Below are 25,093 nucleotides of genomic sequence, written 5' to 3' on the forward strand. Positions count from 1 at the left end.
TCCTGAATAAGATGTTTGTAGTTAAGTAATTAACGATCACATGATTGCTCATTGGAGAGATTGATAGTTTGTTGATGTATATAAGATTGATGTTCTCACTTCTAGCTTATTGGATATTAGCTCCAAAACATTTAATATCATTTTTGAAGTATACAAGGTGGTCTATTTTATTATTATTCTTCTTAAATTGCTTTATATACGTTTTTAATATTTCTATTCAAGAATTTCTATTATGAGAGTCTATTTTGCTGTGCAGACCGGACGTATGCCTTGGGGATTGGCACGTGGCAGAACTTAGTTTAGCACAAGGGGGCTTTGGCGCTAATTTTTAAACATGTAAATTATTTTTTTGTATAAATAAAATTAATTTTTTTAATTTTAATACATTTTACATAATTGAAATTTCAAAATTTTAATATATCTATTTTTTACACCTAGAATATTTGTTCATGAGTTCAAGCCCTGTGTGTATGAGGTTTGAACTCACCCTCCTGCTGGGTAGTATGAGTTGAGGATTGAGCTGAGGTGAGCGTCGAGCTGCTATTGGAATCTGAGGATTGTGAACAACTCGTGTTGTTGGAATATCCGTGGATGGTACATTTTTTAGGAAAGGAAAAGATGAGTGAGCGAGGATTGAGACGTTTTTGAGTTATTATTAGAAATAGAATGAATTTTGTGTAATAAGAAACTGATTATGTGAATTGAAATCAATTATCATCCATTGGAACCGATTCTGCCATATGAGAATTGAATGCTTCTTCTACCCTATAATATTAATTATAACAAATATAATTAGAATTGTAATAATTACAATTTCGCAATTAATATAATAATAACTATAACAATATTTAAAATGATTATCACAATAATAGTAGTAATAATAATATTAATAATAATAACATAAATATTAATAGCAATAGTAATAAAATTAATAATAATTATTATAATTAATATTAATAAATCCAATATTAATAAAAAAAATTGTGAATTTTTATTATGATATAATATGATTCTATAAATTTAATTATTTACAATAATAATATTTTTTTTCAATTTTAAATTTTTTTAATTATAAATAATAACTTCAATTTTATTTTAATATAATTTTTTACTATTTATGTTTAAATGTATTTAACATTAACTTCAAAAGTAAAATAGAATCATTTAATTTTATCTATTAAAATATTTTTAATTTATTATATTGATTATATCATACATAAACTTTTACAAACTTTTTACTCAAATTATATCATTTTATTTTAATTTAAAAATTACTGTAATTTTTTTTATTCCCAAATTTATTTACTCATTTTCTCTTAAATTTTCCTTCCACCATATCCTAATGGTGTTGGAATATGAGAGGCAGAGTGAAACACGCACGACAAAATATATTTGAATTGTGAGTGATAGAAGAAACAATTTAAATATCTATAAATTCATTATAGGTTACAATTAATCAAAACCATTTAGTATTAAATTAAACAATATCTATAAATTTATTATGGTTATCTTTATTCTTTTATAACTTAAATTAACTTGATTGATACTTTAAATATATTTATAGTTAAAAGTTATTATACTTCTTTAAAAAGATAAAAAATATTAATAAAACAAAGCAAAATTTAGTTAGTGAAAGAAATAAGCAGTAATGGCAAAAGAAAAGCCAAACGGACCCGGCTTCATAATCGTGTGTAACAACCGTGTTCTCTTGCACTCTGTAGAACTCCGAAGGTTTTCTCGCTCCGTCACTCGAAGCGCAATTGCAGCGAACGCAACACTCTCCTTGGCACATCTCCGTCACTCTCGAACACAACACTCTCCTTGGCACGTCTCCGTCACTCTCTTCGTCCCGTTCGATTCAAATAAGAATTCTGAGGTCAATTTCATTGAGAAAATGTCGGTTGCAAAGAAATTGATTAGATGTCTTATCCTTGACTTGGACGACACGCTGCTCAACACAGGTTTGTTGCCATTCGTCCACATAGAATATTTGTCTTTGCTCACACAGTTGAAGCATATAATCGAGTAGCTGCGTTTTTTTTCTTCCTAATCGGGGCTATATATTCTATAACGCTGGCGATTGCGAATGTTTTGATGCAGATGGCACCGTAGGCAACGTTTTGAAGGTTTTGTTAGGTGAGTACGGAAAGGAATGGGACGGCAGGGAGGTTCATAAAATAATAGGAAGGAAACCGTTTGAAGCTGCCGCTGCAGTTGTGCAGGATGATGAACTTTCCTGCTCGACGACTGAATTTCTCTCTGAAATTTCGCCTCTTCTCTCTGACAAGTAATAATCCATTACATCATTCTTTATAAGCTTTTTATGTGTGGTCTGTAGAGATGTCTCGTCGATTGAATTTTGAATGTGAAATGTCGTATGCTTAGTACCAACTAATTATCAATGAGTTAACAATACTGGATTACTGAACTTCGAGTTAGAGAATGCAAATTCATAACTTATTTTGTGAAGGTAGAGTTCCACATGAGATACACTTTCTGGAAATTTATTAACACAATGCCTTGAAATGAAACAATTGTCTAAAATCTTTGTTCGAGTTGGAGATATTGAGCTTGCCTTTCCAATTTCTGAGGGAACTTTTCTATTGGCATTTTAGGTGGTGCAACATCAAAGCACTTTCTGGTGCTAATCGATTGATTAAACATTTGAAGAGTCATGGAGTTCCGATGGCCTTGGCGTCAAACTCTCCAAGGGAAAGCGTTGAAGCCAAAATATCTTATCATGATGGTTGGTCAATTTCAGCAACCTTTGGCTTCTTGTGTTTCTTTTCCTTTGGTTGTGTGCTAACGTAAGTATGGTCTTGTTTTTTCTTTTATTTTCTTTGCGTGCAGGATGGAAGAATTCTTTCTGTTATAATTGGTGGAGATGAAGTAAGAACAGGGAAACCTTCCCCTGAAATGTGAGATGCAGTGATGTATACTCTAGCTTTGAATATTGTGGGTCACCTGATTTTTACATTTGAAAGTTCTTCGTCTTCTAAAACTTTTATATTGTGTGTTGTGATGTTAGATTCCTTGAAGCTGCTAGGAGGATAAACATTGAGCCTTCCAGCTGTCTTGTCATTGAAGATACTGTGTGAGTTCCTTGATTCCTGTCTTTCTCCCAGTATTTTATCTTTCATATTGTTGAACAAACTTAAACGTGGATAGTTGCATTAAATAGTTTGTTGTTATAATAATGGTGTTAGAGAATTGCAAAAGGTTAGGAGTGCACCTTAGTAATGCTTGTCTTAGTAGAAGGAATTGTGTTTAATGCCGGTAGTTGAAAGGCCAAAACAGAGGACCTATAAATAGTTCATGAACTCCTCAATGTACTTTTTACAGCAAGCAATACTAAAAGTCTATATTTAGATAGACTTGTAAACAAATTGGCTCAGACCTTCAGAGCATTAGTGTTTAAGAGAAAGCCAGAGAGCTAGAGAGTGCTTTGAGAACTAAAAAGTTTGAGTGGGATGCCCAACCTTAAAACAGTATGCCTCTGCCTAAGTTGTCAAAAGCTGTGTAGATTATGCCAACTGGAGTCTGCAAATAAAAACTCTACTTGGTTTCCAAGAAGTGTGGGAAGTGGTTGAAAATGGCCACCAAGAACCAGTAAGCACCAAAGGACTGTTGAATATAAGTGTGAAGCAAGCTGGCTTTTCTCATCTGTCACGATCTGCATAAACTGTTCTTCTACCGCCAGCATCATTCTTTGTTCATGAACCTGTAAGTTACTTTGGAGTTTGTTGGACTTCTTAAATCAAGAAGTCAAGAAAGCAAATAAATCACACCGAACAGAATGCACTTCTCTGAATATACTTCTCTTATTCAATGAACCAAGAATACAATTGTATAGTAATCTCCCCTAAGGAAGTCCGATCTCCCTCCAGTGGACTAATGTTCCAGTTAACAACAAAATACTAATTTCCCCCTCCCCCTTTTCCACTAACTCCTTATTTATACTCCCCTTTCCCTCTAACTAACTTCTAACAGAAACTCCTTCCTAATTTTTAAGAGACACTCTCTCCTTCCCGCCTTTATTTTTCCTCACATATACTTTTATTCCCCTATCAGAGTTCGTCTATAGTCATGGCTTCCATGTTGGATTCTTCAATAAAGCATACTATGTAGTTGAACTCTGTTGTCATAAGCCACAAAATTTTTGCAGTTATGACATTCTCCTGCATGTTCTCACCACACAGGCTTTCATACTTTTAGCAATCATCAAGGTCAGAGAAAAAAATGAATTCACTGATTCTCCCTCCTTCATTTGCAGGCAAATTCAAAGTCTTTGCATAATGCTTGCAGTTGTACTCGTTTAACCCCAGTTAATCCCTGAAATTTCTGCTTCATTTTTCATAATTTAGAATAGTGTCCAAAATTTCTCTATCTTGATAGAGATAGTTCTTTATCTTCAGATCCTTCAACTTTTGCTCCTCCACTAATTTGATTTCTGCTTCTGTTGCATTGACTTTATTAGAAACGTCTTCAATTCAATGCTCCACCAAGTGCCAAAACTCTTTTGATCGAAGGAAGTTTTCCATCAATTTTGTCCAGTGGTCATAGCGTCAATCAAAGTTGGGAATCGTTGGCTGCACATACTCTGCCATTGCTTCAGGATATTTTCTCAAGTTTGCACTGTATAGGTGTTTCTCTCTCTCACCCTAGTGTATACCCCTTACAGATTTTCTCTCATTCTCACCAGATTTTTCTCCTAATTAGTTTCTGGTTCATGCCCCTATAAAGGAGCTCTTATACCAAATTGTATAATGTTTGCAATGCATATAAGTGATACAAACTTATAGCCTAGTAAAGCTAAGAAAAACAATAACTAAACCCGCTACTATTACACCTCAGAGTGGGTTGTAAACTGCTAAGATTGAGAACTAAATTGTAGCTCCACTCCCTAAAGACTCGGACAGCAACTGACCATTTATTTAAAAAAAAAAAACAGAACAACTTCCTAAGCAGAAATTCAAATAAAACAAATATCTACTTAACAATCACTTTGCATTATGTCACTGATGAATATAAATTATAGGGTGAGAAGGGTATAATATGCAAACTTATTGAGTGGAATAACTGTATTATGCGTTTACAACAATAAACACCTGGGATTTCTTGGACAAGAACCTGTGAGATAAATGTTGTACTAAGAGCTTCTCAGATACGAATCATTCTTAAAGCTTGAATATAAGGGAAGATCAAGAGCCCTTTCAGCAACTCTGCGATCTTCATGAATTTTAGCTACCAAGCTTTCAAGGGATGGAAAATTGGCCTGTTGTGCACAATGCCCTTAGTGAAACTTTATAAGTATTCGAGGGAACAGTACAAGGATGACAAAGATAAATTGTAAGAAAAATACTCATTCAGCTAATACCTCGGGACGTATGTAACCAACTATAACAAGTCGTGGTTCTTCCCCATAGAAATCCTCGTTAAAGTCATGAAGTAACCATGGTTCCTACAGTAAAAAGGCAGAAGATAATATGAAAATTCATTGGTAAATAGTTATAGTTGGGGGTGGATAATAACACTTACTATAGTCTTTTCTTTGTTGTTAAAATATGGATTCCAACCAAGGCTCATCACCACTTTAAAAACACCTCTTGCTGACAATCCAGCCCAACCAAAATAAACTCCCGCAGGATGTTCTGAAAGGAGATCTGAATATCCCTTTGTCGATAAATTTGCTGGAAGAAAAAGAGTACATATTACTATTAATATAATGATACACCAAAGATTGTTTAAGACAGTATAATGGACCAGAAATTCTTTAAGAAATAAGTTGAAACAAAGTACAAACCTGTAGGAATCCCAAGTACCTTCGAGCCACGACCAAATCCCTTGACAACAGGACCACCAATATACCAAAGATCTAAGGGCAAAGTTCCCTCCACCCCTGCAATAATTTAGAATACTAGTTCAAATAAAAGAAACAATAACAAAGGCAAAGAGGACTATCTTATAGTATTTGGGATTTACAATCATCAAAGGGAGGCAGACCCCACTTTTCGAGTTGCAAATCAAGTAGGGAATTGATCACCTCATCTGCTGTAGTGTAGAGATGCGACTGTTTTGGAATATATATAACTGATTATATATGTAAAGAAAGTTTAGAAAATTTGGTTTTCAGTCTTTGCTCACGTACAGGCTTAGATCCAAAGAGACGGCAAGTCTCCGAAGTGTTTCAACTTACTAAAATTTGACTTTAACAACTTGATAGGTTTTCGAATACATATTTATCTAATTTATTTCCAAAATAAACAGTCCGATCACAACCACAATTCGATAAGGAAAAGTCCAAATTACTTTCAAACTCCAGCACAATAAACCACGTTATTACAGTTACCAAAGGTTTGAACATGTCCACCTGGTTATAATGATCATTAGCAACGATTCCCGCAGTATGAATAGATGATCTGCCACGCAGAACAACGAGCTTTGGTGTGTTTGGAAAATAGTTCAGTGGACCATAACAAAGATTTTTATCAGGTCCAACACTGTTCTTGATTTAATCCCGTGACTTTTGACACCCACAAGATTACTAAACTGCAATCAAAGCATTCCAGTCGAGGCCGATGAAAAAAAACCTGTACAGAAGCCAATGAAATATGCACCATAACAAGTCATAAAGAGGGGATCAGAGACCCTGTTCAATGAGATAATCACCAAGCCTTTCAACTATCATGTTGCATTGACCTGGAGTCATGGGCTCATCATAAATGCCAATGATCAAGGCCATATTGGTCTTCTTCACAGTAGCACCACCAGGACCCTGGGGTAATGGGGATAGATAATTAAAGTCTGATATTACAACTATAATGGCTAAACTATACCTGAAGAATATATCTGCACTAACATGTGCAGGAAATGTAACTGATGTATGTTCATTAAATTTCATTGAATTTAAGGCAAAGATTACATCAGACAACACTTGTACACAATATTTACCTGTTCAGAGGATGCAAACAATAACCACACTGCTTAAAGGTATATATGTACATATGCATTTGCTTGAAAATTATAACTTGATTGATAAGCAATTCACAATCACATGGATGGGTTGCAAAAATGTGAAACGCTTTAGAAAAGAGATATTAGATATTGTCCTAATAAAATCAGATATTAGATATTGTGCAAATAAAATCAGATGCAGGATGCAGTTGCATAACTAAATTACTGCAGTACACCGTATGCAAGCACAACCCAAATAAAAAACTGAAATTTTAACTAGATCATAGTTTTGACAACAATATATGATTGGAATTCACTCCACAATCTATTGCTTGATTCTAACACTAACAATCTACAGTAAAATATACAAAAATGCATATCTTCCCAGAAACTGAATCATTGTCATCACATAGCTCAGATCATCATCACACTAGATACGAACCTATGCAATCAAAATGAAGCAAAGATCATAAAGAGTAGTTATCTTCTTGCCTCGAATGACAGAGCCGGGTTCACCTTGGATGACCATATATTTAGTGCCACCAAGGTACAATCCAGTGGGAGCAAGTGTTCCAGGCTCATTAAAGTCATTCATGATCCCAGATATTTCCTCTGGTTTTAACTAAATAAACAAAAACCCACATAATATTAAATCACCAATAACAACAGATCAACAAAAACAAAGGCAGAACCGTTAACACCATAGTTCATAAGAGCATCAGACACATAATGAGATAATCAATTAAGCAAGCAAGCATCAAACTGACAACAACATCAGATTAAAACACAGTTGTTGTATTCAACTGCTCAAAACTACTAAGTGCAGTCCAAGTCAATTCGGATTGGTTTCCTTTGCGGATCAGGTTTAGCATATTGACAAACATTGCAAGGCGATCCTTCTGGAATCTTGGCTTGATTTATAAGTGAAGGCAGTGAGTAGAGATAGGAGAATGATTTGAGTAAAGAATTAAGAATAAACGGCGAAAGGAGGCGATAGAATTGGGAAAAGGATAAGTGAAAATTGAAACAAAAACCTGAGGGAAGCTGGAGCTCTGAGCCCAAACGCTGCCGTCATGGCCGATGATAGCAGCGTGAGTGAGGTGCTTGCCTTCAATTTCGCAGAGAAGGTGGTCGTCGACGTAAGTTTGCCAAGACATGGTTCAGATTGTTTTGGGGATTTTTGGCTGAGAGTGTTCGGGAATCGAACTTGAAGTATCTCTCTATGTCTCTGTATATCTATCCAATCTCTTTCCCAGCTGCTGCGTTACCCTGTTTTCACTCTCTCATGCCTTCCAGAAAATATAGGAATTGTAAACTTTGTAAGTTTTTATACAAAAATTTAAAAAAAAAACATTTTTTAATTTATTTTATCACGATATTTGTAACTTTAATTATTATCCAGTTATGTGTGTATATCAACCCAAATGTTATAAAAAGGATTTTCTTTAGGAGATTATTTGATGGAGGTTTTCCTACCCTTGATATACTTAAGTTAATCTATTTTAATGTTGAATCATAAAACACACTTTATCTAGACCATTCAAAAGGAAGATGATAATTAAAATAACATAATGAACTATTCATACCATCTCATCGTTTTACATATACAAATAACTGCAATAAGTTAGATTAAAAAAATCTATTTAATGTGACGAATTTTGTGAAATATGTTCATGTTTACGGGCAGTTAAACTTTTTAACAATTGGTATATAAAAAGAGTACGAAGAGATAGGAAGTACAAATATTAAAATTTATTATTAAAGTTTAATTTTATAATCAAATTCAAGTAATTATTAATGTAATTAGGAATATGTATTACTTGTAAACGTGTTAGACCTGGTGATTCTATTTTTTTACAAAACAAGCGAGAATTACAATGTTATCAACCTAGGTTTTTTATACTCAATTCGATTGAGAACACGATGTTATACAATTTGGTATTGCAGTATGACCAATCTTGGTGAACAACTTAAAATAATTATTCAAAATTCAGTTAAAAAAACACGTGGATTATGTAAAAAAAAGTGTCAAAATATCATTTCCGTTTATTTATATTTACTAAATAAACTTTTATAACTATAATTTTATTACTTTTTGCTATTATGAAAAAAAAAGTGAAGATATAACGTGTTTTACCTTGTAAAAATGTAAAATTTGGTTTTCAACTACAGGCGTGGATCTATAGATCGATAGAGAGGAGGGCAATCTCCAAAGTAACTAAAACTTGACTTTAACAACTTGATAGGTTTTCAGATGCATTTTTATGTAATTTATTTCTAAAAAGGCCCATTCGGATCAGGCCCAACTATATTCAAACTCCAGCACAATAAACCCCGTTATTGCAGTTACCAAAGGTTGAACATGCCACCTAGTCATCATGACCATTATCAGCTATGAGCTGTATGAATAGATGATCTGCCATGCAGAACAGCGACTTTTGGTGTGTTTGGAAAATAGTTCAGTGGATCATAACTAAATTTTTTATCAGATCCAACACAGTTACTTCTTGATTTAATGCCATGAAAAGTACAAAGGGATGTTTAGCAATGCTGTGCAGGGTATCACCATCAAGGCTTGTTAAAACATAAATACCACTTAACCCACAAAAATAATTTGGAGGTGGTAAAGGAGGAAATAGGAGTACAAAAGTACAAATATTAAAGGCTTTCTGCCAGATAGACAAGAATCCGCAACTTTTTCATAAATATGCCAACCATTATACCATAGCATTAAAATTTTAAAACCACTGTAATGTATACAGGTACCCACTAAAAAAGTACAACCATAGGAGATTATAGTCATCATTTCTCAAGCATCAAACACTTTCTTCACTACACGCAGATCCCGTGACTTTTGACACCCACAAGATTATTAAACTGCAATCAAAGCATTCCGGTCGAGGTCGATGCAAAAAACCTTGTACAGAAGCCATTGAAATATGCACCATAACAAGTATAAAGAGGGGATCAGAGACCCTGTTCAATGAGATAATCACCAAGCCTTTCAACTATCATGTTGCATTGACCCGGAGTCATGGGTTCATCATAAATGCCAATGACCAAGGCCAAACCAGTCTTCTTGACCGTAGCACCACCAGGACCCTGGGTAATGGGGATAGATAATTAGAGTCTGATATTACAACTATAATGGCTAAACTATGCTAAAAGAATATAAATGCACTAACATGCATGTGCAAGGAATACAACTTATGTTTCACTAAATTACATTAAATTAAAAGCAACCATTAAACTAGACAACACTGCAACACGGTATTGATTATTCAGAGGATGCAAACAATAACCACACTGCTTAAAAGTGTATATGTCCATATACATTTGTTTGTAAATTATAACTTATTCATAAGAGCAAATAACAATCACATGGATGAATAGCAAAATTCTGAAACAACTTATTGCGTGCTTATAAATCAGATACTAGATATTTTAGATGCATGATGCAATTGCATCCGCAGTACACCATATGCAAGGTCAACCATCCATGATCGTGTCACCCTCAACATCAAGCCAAATAAAAGAATGTAAAATTTAAACTAGATCATAGTTTTGACAATAATAAGATGGGAATTGACTCTACAATCTATTGCTTGATTTTAACTCTAACAATCTACATAGTAAAAAATACAAAAACTGCATCATTGTCATCACATAGCCCAGATTATCATCATCCTAGATATGAATCTGTGCAATCAAAATGAAGCAGAGATAAGAGTGGTTACCTTCTTGCCTCTAATGACAGAGCCGGGTTCACCTTGGATGACCATATATTTAGTACCACCAATGTATAATCCAGTAGGAGCAAGTGTTCCTGGCTCATTAAAGTCATTCATGATCCCCACTATTTCCTCCGGCTTGAACTAAATGAGCAAACATCCACACATCATCATCATTACTATTATTATAATACCACAGATCAACTAAAACAGAAACAGATCTCTAGCACTTAGATTCAACCATCCGATTTATCTCGTGAATCAGCAAATCACTCACATCAAACTCACAAATAAATAAAAAATAACATTATTAAAGAATTAAGGTATAGTTGTTGCTGAAAAGTACATAATCAGAATTAACACGCGATTAATCAGTTAAGTTTTAACAATGGATAAAGATGCAGTAAACTGAGATGAACTCTTTTGCATGTTAATCCTCACTCTATTAGCACTAGGAGTGAGAATAGATCCAGGAATCTAGGATGCTCTTTAAAAATATTAAGAATAAATCAGGGAACGAAATCATTTAATTGAGAAAAGAGTGAACACAAATGGAAACAAACAAAACCTGAGGGAAACTGCCGCTCTTAGCCCAAACACTGCCATCCTGACCGATGATGGCGGCGTGAGTGAGGTGATTACCTTCAATCTCACAGAGAAGGTGGTCATCAACATAGGCTTGCCACGACATGCTTCTGATTTTCTCTCTAAACTCAGAATTTTCTCAAGAGTGTTTAACTGCTCAGAAAATGGGGTTGGGAGATTTTCTTTTCTTGGCTGCGTTGATTCCACGGAGCTATAGGCATATATAAATGGGTGAATCCACCGTGCAATTACACAAATACCCCTTTCATTACCCTATTTTCGCTGTTTTGGGCTGGCAGATAGAAAAAAAAATCTTATTTTATTATTGGCCGCACTTTATTAGAAAAAAGCAATAATAATTATAATTATTATTAAATAAAACATTAATGGTTGAAATTATGATTATCATAGAATTCAATTTATAATCGCATTCTAATTACTTTGGAATTGGTAAATCTTTTATTATTAATTGAGTTTAACAAAACTGTAAAAACTTTTAAAGCAATTAATTAATATTTTGTTGAAAATAGTAAATAGCAAATAATAAATTTATTACAAACAGTTCTGATTTGTTTTTTACATTACCATGAGTATACAGTCTATTTTTAATATTTTTAAATTAATAAATATGAGACTAAACCTTCAAAAAAGAAAAAGGAAAAGTTGGAATTGAGAGTTCACCATCACTTCTAACTTTTTCTTTTTCAGTCAGCTTTCTTTTTCAAGTAGAGACTTTCTAATTATACTATTTCTATAATTTATCAGCATGATTCATTTTGCAGTAGCGAAGTGGTGATCAACATTGATAAAAAATACATTCATAGGTTAAGATTTTGATTTTCATGAGTTTAAGATTAAATCTATGTTACATATATAAAGTTATTATATTAATTAATGTACAGTAATTATTATAATTAATTTATTATATAAATTATTAATTAATTCTTTTCAGTTTTTATTGAGACAATAAAAACTGTTGATTTTTATTAATGGAGTGAAAGGATGTGCATTCACTGTTAATAGTCTCTATTTGTATCCTTCTCCTTGTCTAATTTGATCCTCCATGGCATTTTTTGTACATATTAACATGATTTTTATATGTATGTATTGTTGAATAAAAAAATTGTTTATTACAAAATTACTCAACTGTAGGGATAGAGAAATTGAACAAACAAACTTTAATTTCATCTTTTGTATGAGAAAATCTTATTTTATTGTTTTGTTTTTGTAAATTTTAAAGTTATTATGCTTTACTTATTTGTATTACTTCTTAATATTTATTTTTATTCTCCCTTCTTCAAAATGAATGTGATGGTTTGTGAAATAATTTAACTACACTAACAACTAAGTCAAACAGATATCATAAATAAAACACAATATAAATTTTTTTTTAATAATGATTGATATTTAAATTGAACAATTATTATAAAAATATTATTGATATTGTGATTATGTTAATTTCTTTATCATATATGCTTAAAATTTAAAATTGACACATTAAAAATAGAAAATATGATTATGTTATTATGAGTACAAATTTGTTCTATTGTAATAAGTTGAAAATATAATTAAATGTTTTAATTGAAAAATATAAATTCAAAATATATTGCACCCACTTAATTGGGTAAATTTTCTTTTAGTTAAATCATTATATTTTTAAATAAACATATGATATATTAGTTACATACATTTAAATATTAAAATTTATAAATAAAATATAGTTATAAATATGGTCAATAAAATGAGAGAACTGAATTCATGAAATTGAACTAAGATTTTAAAGTGGTTTGATATTACTAAATTTAATTGTATAAAGATGTAAATGAATTGATGTAAATTTCATCCTAGTTTTTCAGCTAGTCATTTCAAATTATTATCAACAAATATTTTATTTTAAAATTATACTTTTCAATTTCATAAATTATATTTCAATCTAATTCAAACATTCCTATATAAGGAGCTATTAAACTTTTACAAACTAAATTAGTGCAATAATTTTTTTTTAAGACAGTTAAACAATTTTTTATTCAATTTAACTTGTCGATTTGGATCAGTTCAAATATTATTTTAACACCCATATAAAAAAAAGGATTGACATATAGTTATTTAAAGTTACATACAATCACCTTTTATTTATTTATTTAGTTTTACTTATTTTAATTCTTTGATTTTTATTCAATTCTTAAATTTTGTTCACACACTTTTATTTTTGTTTATATTAATAAAATTGAATCCCACAATTAATTAACTATCAATTGAATATAATCTAAAACGTTATGTGAGTAATTACAATCTTTTGTTCTTTTTTATATTAAATATATTTTCTTTCTTATATATATATATATATATATATTTTTTTTTTCTCACCCACAATAAAAATACAGTAATAAAAAGTGCTTGTAAGAAACTAAATGTTTAGAATTATGATAAAAAGTTGGTTGCTCATCTTATTTCTAGATAGAACTAAGAAGGAATAACATTTTTTTTGTTGAGTTCTCTTAGTCTTGTTCAAATTCATGGTCTCACTAACACATCACATTATATTTCTATTTATGTTTTATGTGTTACACATTGATGATTTGAAATATATGCAAAAAAATTCTAACAGTTTATTCTATCACCAACTTAACCACTGAGAGAAGAAAATAAAGAAAGGTACAAAGAGAATTTAGAAAAGACATGAAAGGAGAGGAATAAAAGGGAATCATAACTTAAAAATTCAAACAACAAACAATTGTTCAATTCTCATATGGTTATTGTCGGCAACAACTCCCGATTTAGGGTTGATATGTAATAGATACAACTCAAAATATATATATATAAGAAAAAATAATAAAGTATAGTATCCAAGAAATAAAAAATGTTCCAAAAGACGATGTATATCTAGAGACCTTGATCAACGAGGTAATCTCCCAGCCTCTCCACAACCATGTTGCATTGTCCTGGAGTCACAGGTTCCTCATAAACACCAAAAACTAAAGCTTGACCAGTTTTCTTTATGGTGATTCCTCCAGATCCCTACCAAAACAGACCAAATATGAGAGTGTCAGAGTTGAGGTAAAAGTTTTTTAAAAAGAATTAAACTTTTTAAATTTAAATTTGAATACCTTCTTGCCACGGATAACAGCTCCAGGCTCTCCTTGGATTACCATGTATTTGGTTCCAGCAAGGTGCAAACCTGTAGGAGCAAGATGACCTGGTTCGTCGAAATCTTTCATGATATCGGACACCTCTTGAGATTTAATCTATAGAGGAAGTAACAAAATTAGTTACAAAGTATGTCAATTTAAAAGTATAAGTAGAAAGAATTAGGAAGATTGATTACCTGAGGAAAAGAAGTGCTTTGAGCCCAAACAGAGCCATCGTGACCGATGATGGCAGCTGCGATGAGATGGTGGCCTGTGCCATCAATATCACACATCAAATGTTCGTCGACGTAAGTCTGCCAAGACATTTTCTTCTTTCTTTCTTGTTTTTGTGATGCTTCTAATGTGATTGTGTTTCTGTCTCTGTTTGTCAACTTTAAATTTAGTTTTAAATAAGGGTTCGATCATGGATTCATGGATGGAAGTTGATCCTCCTTCTACCGTCTCTTTGTCTCCATTCAATTCTTGTCACAACTTCATTTTCTCCTTATTTCTAGGATCATACCTTTTTATTTTCCTATTCTTATTCTCATTCTTTTATGTCCACAAATAGATTAGAGATACCTAATTCATCAACTAATTCATCCGTGACAACTATTATTCTTGTTATTTTTGTTCATGAATAATTAAAGAATATAATAAGAATAAAATGCTACATAGTTTATGTTCTGCTAGATAATGAAATATAAAGATATATGACACTGTTGTACTTTGAACCTGAGTTCTGACATTTATTTGAGGACATCTTTTTTTCTTGTTTAATTATGTGTAATTTTGTTGTATATTAATATTGTTATTTATACCAAAACAATTACTAGAAGTTCAAATAAATAGTTTAATTACGGCTGACAAACATAAGAAATAGACTTAATAAAAAAAATAATTTAATAAAAATGTTTGGGAAGGTCGAAGTTGTAAATAACTAAGTGCAAAACATGTTAATCATTATCTTGAATACAAATGCGAGTGTGTATGAGATGGTAAGCACGTCGATTAGCTGAATAGTTAAAATATTGCATTATTATTAATTATTATTGAAAAAAATAAACAAACTAATAAGACGCACCATCAAAACTATTATCACTGCCAAAGAAATTTTCTTTCTTCTTTTTCTCTTTGTTATTTTTTAATCCATTATTTTCATTTTTATTTGTTCAAGGGAAGAACATTCTGCTTACACATGCTTTTTAATTTTTAAATAAAAATAATTTTTATATTATTTTAATTTGTAAGTTGAAAAAGGAAGAAAATTTAAAACATATAACATGCAAGGTTCATATGTTTAACTTTCCTATTAGGTTTTATTTTATTTGAAGCAACTCTTATTATGCGATATAAATTTAGAGTTTTTGTAAATTTCGTTCCAATTATAAGTTTTATAAAATCACATTTTTATAGTTTTTTTATCTTTCTTTAGTTTTTCATAACTTAAAAATTTAATTTTCTTACGTATAATCGCCAGCAATCCCTAGATAAAACAGATTAAGTCATAAATTATTAACAGATAGGTAAGTTGGCCCATTGTGTTTATTTACCTCAACCTCGTGAGCAATTCAGAAAAAAGCTCAGCAACTCTGTTCAAATATTGGGTTCTCACCGAAAACATTCATGACTCGAGAGTAATCCATAGTCACTAAATGACAAACAAGTATCCGAAATCAACTTTAACCTGACAAAATTCGGCTCTAGTTGCAACTTTTTTTATTTAAGAAATATGAAAATTCGATCAAATCTAAACAAATGCAAAGCGCAAGTTCGAAGGGAGAAAACCCCATCAAAATTTGGAGTATGTGGCTACGTGCATCTGATAAACTTTGATTCGGAGGTGAAGATCACGGCACTAACATTCACACTGAATGCAAAAGTATACATGTCTTGAAAGTGAGCACAAAGTAAAGAATTCAGGATGAAAATTCGATGATTAATTCATAAACCTTCACTAAATCTTTTCTTACAAGTAAAAGCTCCGCATAGAATACATTGAAAATTATGAGGATCCCTCAAAAGAAAGTTTGCTTTTCAACGAACAGTCAAGGTTCATACTCTGCTCCCATTCTAATTCCCAACTGATGTTCAGCTCCATTTGTCAGTGGCGTCAATAAGCAATAAAAGAAGGTGAACTCACTCTATTATATCTATCCACCAAGCCGATAGGATCTTCCCCTGAAAGCAACTCCGGATCCACTCTCAGGCTGAGGGTTATTAGCAGCCTGTGAACGGCTAATCGGTTGCATTCCAATTCTCCACCTTCCAACCAATTTACGTCTGAAAAAATATAGTTAAGAACACAACAGAGCTAGTCCCGATTATAAGGAGTTAGACGTCACTGACTAAACAATAAGATCATGGCTAAGTCCGGCCCCCTACAATGCTGCAAAAACAATATGAGGACCAACTACAGATGTGTTTGGATGGAAGAACTTAGAAAGAATGGTGGTTTTTAAAGGTGAGGGGGAGGATGTGCTTCCTATGTTGGGTTCAGTTCACAAAAACAATAAATAAAGCTTCAAGACACTATAAAATAAAAAGAAATCAAATAAATAAAAACTTAAAAATGAATACAGCATATGCATAATAACACCTTAAGCAACAGGAAACTAGAAGGATACACCCACATTGGCGTCTTCAAAATGTTCTTTCCACCTGCTAGTGGATGCAACACTGTCAAAAAGTAGTACAGATGTCCTGCGACGATACCTAAGAGGTCAGGTATAAGAGGCGAGCCAAAAATGACATCCAAAGCAAGCATTGCCCATGGAAGATAGAAGGCCTGGAAAAACAAAAGATATGGATCCTATCAAACAACGAAAAGATGTACCTCGTAGAGCTTATGCAGCAGAGGCATAAGAACAAGGCTAACTTACAGAAGATTGAAATATACCTTAAGAGCAACAAGCCCATATATGTTGATTTGAGCATTTGGAAATTCTCTACTCCAAACATAAAGTAGCATAAAAACCAGTGGTACTGCCAAAAATGGGGACCACAATAAAGGGATCGCAGACAAAACCTATAATTGAGGAAATAAAATTACAAAGAAAAAAACTGATGTCAGGACTTAGAATACCAAGTTAAAAACGAAACTAGAAAGAAAGAACCTACTAGTGGGGAAATGGAGTTAGTGCAATTAACAACAATCAGACATGTGATCTTTCAATCAGAATTTTGTATTAGCTAAATTAACTTCCCAAATATTTTCTGAAATTCCCAAATGCCTTTCTCCACTGAACCAAGTGGTTCTGTACAGAACATTCAAACCTTCATTGACACTTCCTATCCTACCTAGCCAGAATTTATATTCCTCAATCTCCAACAGATTCTCTCCAACCAACAGTAACCTCATACGAAATTGACAACTAATCTTCACTTACCATTGACCATTTCTTATAATCAATCAGAATCATCATTCATTTGTTAATTAACCAATTATCTGAATGTTTATCCATCTAACTTTGCATTCACTAAAAACAAATCAAACATAATTTTATTACTAAAAGGTTTGAGATGTGACATATGCTAATGCAGAAATTATTGAAGACTAATGGAGAATAACTTTCACAGGCACAATGGCCAAATGGAAGTCAGATAAACAAATTAAATTGGATATATCAATTGTTCATCATTGTTATCCAAAAAAAAAAGTTTTGTTATCTTCTTGTCCAGCTCATAAGCCAGAACCACTAGAATAGATTCTACAAAATATACCTTCCCGCATTTTGAAGGATAAATGTCACATTAACAATCATAAGATGAAAAAGATATGTGGAGGATCAAACATACTAATAGTGCAAACGAACCAAATATCATCATCCACAAGAAATCAGCAGTCCGTCTGTCAAATGGTCCCTTCTCAAGTTGGACACCGTACCTTAATCTGTACATTATACGAAAAAGAATTAATTCAGATGAACTAAGTATACCTCACCACTTTATATAATCTACTTGTTCGATTTATAGAAACTTAGAAATCGATGTAACAAATTATTCTTCAATTACTTACATCATTAAAAGACGGATCCCGAAATTGATAGAAAATGGTCCAAGGAAAAATAAGTTTGTGAATAACCTCCAGACCTACAGATGATGGGAAGTACAAAAGATTTATTAAATAGGTCAAATGGAAAAAAACAAACTAAGTTTATTACAAAAGATTTTCAACAGCAAGTTAAGCTTAAGGGAAATCACAAACTTCATCAGTAAAACTCTAATTGACTGCTTAATAGTCAAAAAGTCTCCCAAACAATTTGCGACCTGTCAGTCGCCAAGAAATTAAACCATTGTGCTATTAATGAAGCAGTGTAATGTAATGTAGTGCCCAGTGTCCACAGTGCCTCATCTATTTATCCACAAGTATCAGAAAATATGACCAAAGGGAATTGGGGGGATGCCATAGATTATATATCCTATAGCAGTCTAGAAGGAAGTGGAGAGCACTCCATTGAGCCCAAACAATCATTCGACACAAATGGCACAATTATAAATAACAATAAATGGAATGTTGACCCCAAAATCACAAGTATATCAGCACATGATATGATATAAAAACAATCACAAAAATATTGCATAATCTAGTTCGCAATTGGAGGGTGGTGTTTGGCAGCAAACGTTAGAAGTAAAACCAAGTATGTCTCCATGATATTTCTTTTAATTTGGCAACTCAAAAACACAAAAAAGATACTCAATCTGTCTTATACAAAAAATAAAACAAATCTTCACATCAAAGACGCACAGAATGGGATATCGAAAGCGAAGCTTTAGAGAATGAATGCAACACTTGGCAAAAGCATTAACAGCACATTCCTCTTTCTCTGATACTGATACCAATGACATTAAGGAATTTTCACCTGAAAACCGTAGAACACTCGTTCGTACAATAGTGCAATATGAATTGGACTGTATAATCCAAGATGGTAAGCGGCAGTAGCCAACACGCAAGCAGTGCCATATGCCTTGGTTATTGGCGGAAGAGAGTGATAAAACCTGAAAGCATGAAACATTTGAAGTATTAAACAAACTGATTCAAGCAATTATAAAAATTTCCAAGAAAATTTCTATTCCTAATCCAAGAATATCAATGAAAGCAGAACTTGTAATAACAAGTTTAACTGGTTATTCTGACACTAATGAAGCTGGAAAGCGCTCAGATTAGGTTTAGCGAAAGAGAAAAAAATAATCAAAAACCTCTTAATCGACTTAAAGTAACGAAATGGATTAAAGTTGGCAATAATTCGACAGTAAAAGTTTGATAGTTCAGACGAACAAGAATTAAAAGACTCATCAACATTATCTTCATTTGAAAAACGATGAAAAGAAATGAAGGATGAAGAGAATTACTCAGCGGGAGAAGACATTGCTTACTGAGGAAGATAATGAGAACAGAACTGACTCCAGTTTGGAATTCAGATTTTGAGATCTTCCTTGTGATACCGTCTCCCTCAGACCCAGAAGCTTCCGTGCACCCTTTTCTCACGTGACCGTTGAAGCCTCACATGGCCCAAATTTTATGGGCCATTTTAAGGCTTATTCTTTCAAGGCCTTTCCTTCACGAACCCCACAAATTCATTCCTCAACCCCCGAATTGCTTCTTGCACCCCCAGCTTTGGATTCAAATTGTTCCATTGAGCAATGAAAAGTCTTGATAAAAAATCATTAAAATTGATTCATTTATGCTTAAAAATGTGTTCTCATTGCTTTATACACGTAATGTTTATTTTCGAGGATTAAAATTTATACTATTTTCAAGTAGTGATGGTGTACCTAATGGTCATGTTAGATGTTCCGATTGTGTTAAGAAGTAGGCTTTAAGCCTAACTCAACCTCACAAAACCGACTTGTAAGGTGAGGTTTGCACCTCACTTATATATTATAATTTGGCCTTATCTCTAGTTGATGTGGAACTTCCAACACAGCCCCTTCACGCCGAGGTATAGACATCTCGTGCGTGATAGTAGAAATTGGGTGGAATAGAAGAATAGAATGCCCACTTAGAACTCGCTAGGATAGACTCCAACTATGGCTCTGATACCATGTTAGAAGGTGGGTTTTAAGCCTAACTTGAACTCGCTAGGATAGGCTCTATGTCTCTGATACCATATTAGAAGGTGAGTTTTTAAGCCTAACTCAACCCCACAAAACCGGCTTGTAAGTAAAGGTTTGCACCTCACTTATATATTACATTTTGACCTTATCTCTATACCCCGTCAAGTTAGGCTTAAAACTCACCTTCTAATATGGTATCAGAGTCATAATTGGAGTCTATCCTAGCGAGTTCTAAGTGGGCATTCTATTTTTCTATTCCGCCCAATTTCTACTCTCACGCACGAGATGTCTATACCTCGGCGTGAAGGGGCTGTGTTGGAAGTTTCACATCGACTAGAGATAAAGCCAAATTATAATATATAAGTTAGGTGCAAACCTCACCTTACAAGCCAGTTTTGTGGGGTTGCGTTAGGCTTAAAGTCCACTTCTTAACATGGTATGAGAGCCATAGAGCCTATCCTAGCGAGTTCTAAGTGGGCATTCTATTCTTCTATTTCACCCGCTATCGGACCGTTATCGGACCACCCAATTTCTACTATCATGCACGAGATGTCTATACCTCGGCGTGAAGGGGGTGTGCTGGAAGTCTCACATCGACTAGAGATAAGGCCAAAATATAATATATAAGTGAGGTGCAAACCTCACCTTACAAGTCGGTTTATTGAGGTTGAATTAGGCTTAAAACCCACCTTCTAATAGATTGAATCATGGCGTACGAATTTTTAAAGAGATTTTGAATGTATTTGCAGAGTATTTTGCTTGACTTAGAAACTAGTTTAAAAATTTTAACTTATTTAAGAAAGGAATTCAATTTAGTAATTTTTAACACTTTTTTCACAAATTAGTAATTTATGAAAATAAACTAGCTTATTAGTTACTATTTTTTATCCTGACTTGTTTATTTGAAATTCGTTATTTTTTTAATTATTAAATATATTTTTATGCCATTTTATTTTTATGGTTTAATACCTCTTTTGGTCCCTCGAAAGGGGGCCAATGTTCAATGTGGTCCTACCCTTTTTTAGAAGTTCAATGTGGTCCCACCTTTTGTAAAAAGTGTGCAATCAAGTCCTTTTTGGAAACGGCGTTGAGTTTTTAACGGAGCAGCTGATAGGGTGGACTGAAGTTAGCTACGTGGCTGTCTGAGGGTAATACGTGGCTGTGAGAGGGTGATACGTGGCTGTGAGAGGGTAAATCAGAAGTTAGGGTTTGAGTTGCAGAGAAATTAGTAATTTGGGATTTTCTGAGATGTAATCTCCTCACCGTCTTCTATCTTCACTCGATCTATCGTTTGTTTGAAATTCTTTTCCCTTAGAATCTGTATAAGCCATGCATCATTAAACATATAAATCACATCACAACACCATATTTACAGTAACATTAGAGGTAGTTACCTGAAACCGCCAAATTCGATCACCGCAGGCTCTGTATCGGAAGCGATTTTGATAGAAATCTTGACGAGCAGCTTCAACTTGGGCTCGTTCCTCAGCAGTTCCTGCGTCTGCATCAAACTCCCATGCTTGCCTTCCCACGAAATTGTTTGTGCTGAACAGGTGTGGATTCTCCGCTCCCTCTCCTATCTTTAGCCTCCACATCTTTTCTCTCTCTTTCGCTGCATAATGCATTCACCCTTCTTCGTAAGTGCATTTTAATGACCAAATTTTTTGTGTGGCCTTCTTTCTAACTGGACTTATTGTCTTGTTCAATGCAAACTGTTAGCTATTTGTTCATTTGTTTTAGAATTCAATAGAATTAATTCGTGTTTATTCTCTATATTTCCATCATCAAAGGGTGCAATTGACAATGCTTCTGGACTGTGACCAGATTGCGATTCGGATTCTATTGTCATAAGTTCATTTTCTAGTGAACTAATTTTTGTCTGAGTCTCCTCTCACAACACAACCATGGGACCACCGAGAAGATCCTTTACCCCAACTTTTCAAACACGACGAACACCCTTCAGAAGAAACACGACGATAAATCCCAAATTATTAATTTCTCTGCAACTCAAACCCTAACTTTTGATTTACCCTCTCACAGCCACGTATCACCCTCTCACAGCCACGTATTACCCACACAAAGCCACGTAGCTAACTTCAGTCCATCCTGTCAGCTGCTCCGTTAAAAACTCAACGCCGTTTCCAAAAAGGACTTGATTGCACACTTTTTACAAAAGGTGGGACCACATTGAACTTCTAAAAAAGGGTAGGACCACATTGAACATTGGTCCCCTTTCGAGGGACCAAAAGAGGTATTAAACCTATTTTTATCAAGTATTTTATTATATTTTCCAAACACTTTGAAGTCAATAATACAAGTTATATATCTTTTAGCTTTGCATATGTAGTTTACAAGTGATTGGTAAGACTTTTCTAGTTGCTTATTATTTTTTTAAAAAATTATAAAATAATTGGGAAAAAATAAACTTGATTCAAATACAACGTTTTTTTTTAAATACTTATAAGTTTTTTTAGGTATTTTTAAAAAATTAGTTAATTTGTAAAATAATTTTTATAATTTTAGATCCTTTTTAGTCTTTTAAATTTGATTTCTTTTTATTCCATCCTTCATGCACATTGATATCTAAGGATCAATATTAAGAAAATAGTGTAATACCAAATTTAAAAGTTAAATGTAACTATTCTTTACAAAATATTTTGCAAATAAAAACCTTATAGTTAATTCGTGGCATAATTATGCAATTAAAAATCAATTAAATAAAGGTTACTTTTTAATTAAATCTTATAAGACATGGTTTAGAAAATAAGATTCAAACTCACTTATGTACTATACTTTGATTATATTTATGTTGAATGTAAAATTTGGACACATTTTCTTACTTATATTATTAGACATATATAGAGATTATATATTTATGAATGATCTAATAGTAGTTTAACAATGGTATGAAATATGAAATTTACATTCTTTTATATACAATATAGTTTAGTTATTATGGATCTCTAGAAAGGAGATTTTACTAGAGAGACACAACACTAATGAAATATGAATCTAACTTGTATAAAAGAATGATACTACTTCATAAAAAACCTTAAAACAATGAGTCGATGAATTTTTTACTCTATACGGCACTGGACTTTCTATTATCTACCAAATATTGGACTTATACTTAACTTAGGTTTTCAACAATCTCCCTCCAGAGTGGGTCCTTTCCACATTGGTATATTTTCTCTTTAGTAGAAGCATTCTCAACCATGAGTACCCACTAGTATCACCTTTCATATTATTGAAACATGTTTGCCTAAACTTTTCGTCAGTAAGACTTTTAATATAAAGACCATACTTTACTCTAATGAGTTGGTTACCAAGACTAATCATTAACTCTAATACTACTTTGATGGATAAATCAACAAAACAATAACAAAAGGATATCAAAGTATGCAATGAAATTAATTCACCGTAACTTGCAAGAATCCATCAGAAGTAATCAAAATAAAAATGACAACAATCATCACAAAAGGAAACATCAATATTTTCAACATGGAAAAATTAGGTCAATATGAGAAGTAAAAACCTACAGACACAAGTCAGTCAATAAAACTCTACTAACATCAAATATGGTATAAGAGAGTTAAATCAAAAAGTACAAACAAGTGACTACAACCAGCTAACACATTAAAACAATAATACTCTAAAATATGAAAAACAAAGAAAGAGAAACATAATTAGTTTCTCTTTTTAATTAATTTCTCAAATGACATTGACAATATTTTAAATCATGAGAAAATTTCGCATTGTTTCGCTCCCAAGTTTGTCGTACGACATCTGACATCTTTAGGGTAAATCACCGTACATCCGAGATATTACTAACTTTGGAGTATGTGTTTCAACACAATTTTGTCCTTAAAGTACATTCTAATTGGTGGAAGGAATATTTAAATTGTCTTATGCCTTGATTCCTAAACTATGTGGGACTATTAGGTGTGGTAGAAACATAAGCCCTTAGTCACCAATGGAGGGCTTAAGAGACCGAATGTTCCCTTATCAGGCTTACGGTGGGAGCCAATGTTTCACTCCTAAGTTCGTTGAGCAACATTGTTATAGGCAATCACCATTAGGGATGGCAAAAAAATCCGCGCCCGCGGATATCCGCGGATAAAATCCGCGACGGATAGTTGGTACCCGCGGATATTTACTATCCGCGGGTTGCGGGTAGCGGGTTTTTTAATACCCGCTTATAAACGGGTCGGGTGCGGGTATTATACTATCCGTATCCACGGATATCCGCTACCCGCAAAAAATAAAAATAAAAATTTAATTTATATTTTATTAAGTTAAATTTAATTAAAATTAACATTAATTTATATTTTATAAAGTTAAATATAATTAAAATTAAATTTTAATTTATATTTAATTTAATATATATTATATTTTATATATTTTTTGTAATTTTATTTAAATTTTATTATAATATTTTATAAAAATATATTTTTTTAAATATTTATGGGATATCCACGGGTATCCACGGATATCCGCGGGTTTTAAAATATCCGCGGATATTTTTTAAGCGGATATCCGTGCGGGTAGCGGGTCGGGTAGCGGGTGGATTTTTTTTTGTCGGGTCGGGTTGCGGGTAGGCACTATCCGTGCCCGACCCGATCCGTTGCCATCCCTAAT

The 25,093-nt window shown here is 32.9% G+C and overlaps 5 protein-coding genes and 1 pseudogene across 8 annotated transcripts; 1 reads left to right on the forward strand and 5 right to left on the reverse strand.

Annotated features, from left to right (window-relative positions):
• Window positions 1-1,659: 1,659 nt before the first annotated feature.
• On the forward strand, window positions 1,660-3,218 carry LOC148205389 (bifunctional riboflavin kinase/FMN phosphatase-like). 3 transcript variants are annotated; one of them, XM_088103135.1, is made up of 5 exons: window positions 1,660-1,961; window positions 2,101-2,287; window positions 2,616-2,746; window positions 2,851-2,918; window positions 3,029-3,218. In XM_088103135.1, exons 1-4 carry the CDS (start codon window positions 1,895-1,897, stop codon window positions 2,886-2,888), a joined length of 423 nt encoding a protein of 140 aa, XP_087959261.1. In that variant the 5' UTR covers window positions 1,660-1,894; the 3' UTR covers window positions 2,889-2,918; window positions 3,029-3,218. The 3 variants fall into 3 exon arrangements, 2 of the variants coding, with proteins under 2 accessions (XP_087959261.1, XP_087959260.1); XR_015783252.1 differs by having other exon boundaries at window positions 2,616-2,918; XM_088103134.1 differs by having other exon boundaries at window positions 2,616-3,218.
• Window positions 3,219-3,802: 584 nt separating this feature from the next.
• Window positions 3,803-6,364, reverse strand: LOC148205391 (bifunctional riboflavin kinase/FMN phosphatase-like; annotated as a pseudogene). The gene is made up of 5 exons (XR_015783624.1): window positions 6,310-6,364; window positions 5,983-6,090; window positions 5,804-5,899; window positions 5,378-5,690; window positions 3,803-5,275 (listed from the first exon to the last, which is right to left on the reverse strand). The product of XR_015783624.1 is annotated as a bifunctional riboflavin kinase/FMN phosphatase-like (transcript).
• Window positions 3,803-8,504, reverse strand: LOC148205390 (profilin-1-like). The gene is made up of 7 exons (XM_088103137.1): window positions 7,989-8,504; window positions 7,441-7,576; window positions 6,371-6,777; window positions 5,804-5,899; window positions 5,539-5,690; window positions 5,378-5,461; window positions 3,803-5,275 (listed from the first exon to the last, which is right to left on the reverse strand). The coding sequence occupies exons 1-3, from the start codon at window positions 8,109-8,111 to the stop codon at window positions 6,641-6,643; spliced, it is 396 nt and encodes a 131-aa protein (XP_087959263.1). The 5' UTR covers window positions 8,112-8,504; the 3' UTR covers window positions 3,803-5,275; window positions 5,378-5,461; window positions 5,539-5,690; window positions 5,804-5,899; window positions 6,371-6,640.
• Window positions 8,505-9,631: 1,127 nt separating this feature from the next.
• LOC148205392 (profilin-1) lies at window positions 9,632-11,486 on the reverse strand. Its single transcript, XM_088103136.1, has 3 exons — window positions 11,254-11,486; window positions 10,692-10,829; window positions 9,632-10,056 (listed from the first exon to the last, which is right to left on the reverse strand). Exons 1-3 carry the CDS (start codon window positions 11,374-11,376, stop codon window positions 9,922-9,924), a joined length of 396 nt encoding a protein of 131 aa, XP_087959262.1. The 5' UTR covers window positions 11,377-11,486; the 3' UTR covers window positions 9,632-9,921.
• Window positions 11,487-13,957: 2,471 nt separating this feature from the next.
• On the reverse strand, window positions 13,958-15,129 carry LOC148205393 (profilin-4). The gene is made up of 3 exons (XM_088110619.1): window positions 14,596-15,129; window positions 14,378-14,515; window positions 13,958-14,288 (listed from the first exon to the last, which is right to left on the reverse strand). The coding sequence occupies exons 1-3, from the start codon at window positions 14,722-14,724 to the stop codon at window positions 14,154-14,156; spliced, it is 402 nt and encodes a 133-aa protein (XP_087966745.1). The 5' UTR covers window positions 14,725-15,129; the 3' UTR covers window positions 13,958-14,153.
• Window positions 15,130-16,269: 1,140 nt separating this feature from the next.
• On the reverse strand, window positions 16,270-19,902 carry DER1 (DERLIN-1). The gene is made up of 7 exons (XM_088103138.1): window positions 19,751-19,902; window positions 19,261-19,396; window positions 18,417-18,490; window positions 18,197-18,290; window positions 17,298-17,426; window positions 17,026-17,186; window positions 16,270-16,681 (listed from the first exon to the last, which is right to left on the reverse strand). The coding sequence occupies exons 1-7, from the start codon at window positions 19,765-19,767 to the stop codon at window positions 16,552-16,554; spliced, it is 741 nt and encodes a 246-aa protein (XP_087959264.1). The 5' UTR covers window positions 19,768-19,902; the 3' UTR covers window positions 16,270-16,551.
• Between the last annotated feature and the right edge of the window lie 5,191 nt (window positions 19,903-25,093).

Source organism: Vigna umbellata, chromosome 1, assembly GCF_029865625.1.
Source record: "Vigna umbellata cultivar VRB3 chromosome 1, Vumbellata_1.0, whole genome shotgun sequence".
In the NCBI taxonomy this organism is placed as follows: Eukaryota; Viridiplantae; Streptophyta; class Magnoliopsida; order Fabales; family Fabaceae; genus Vigna; species Vigna umbellata.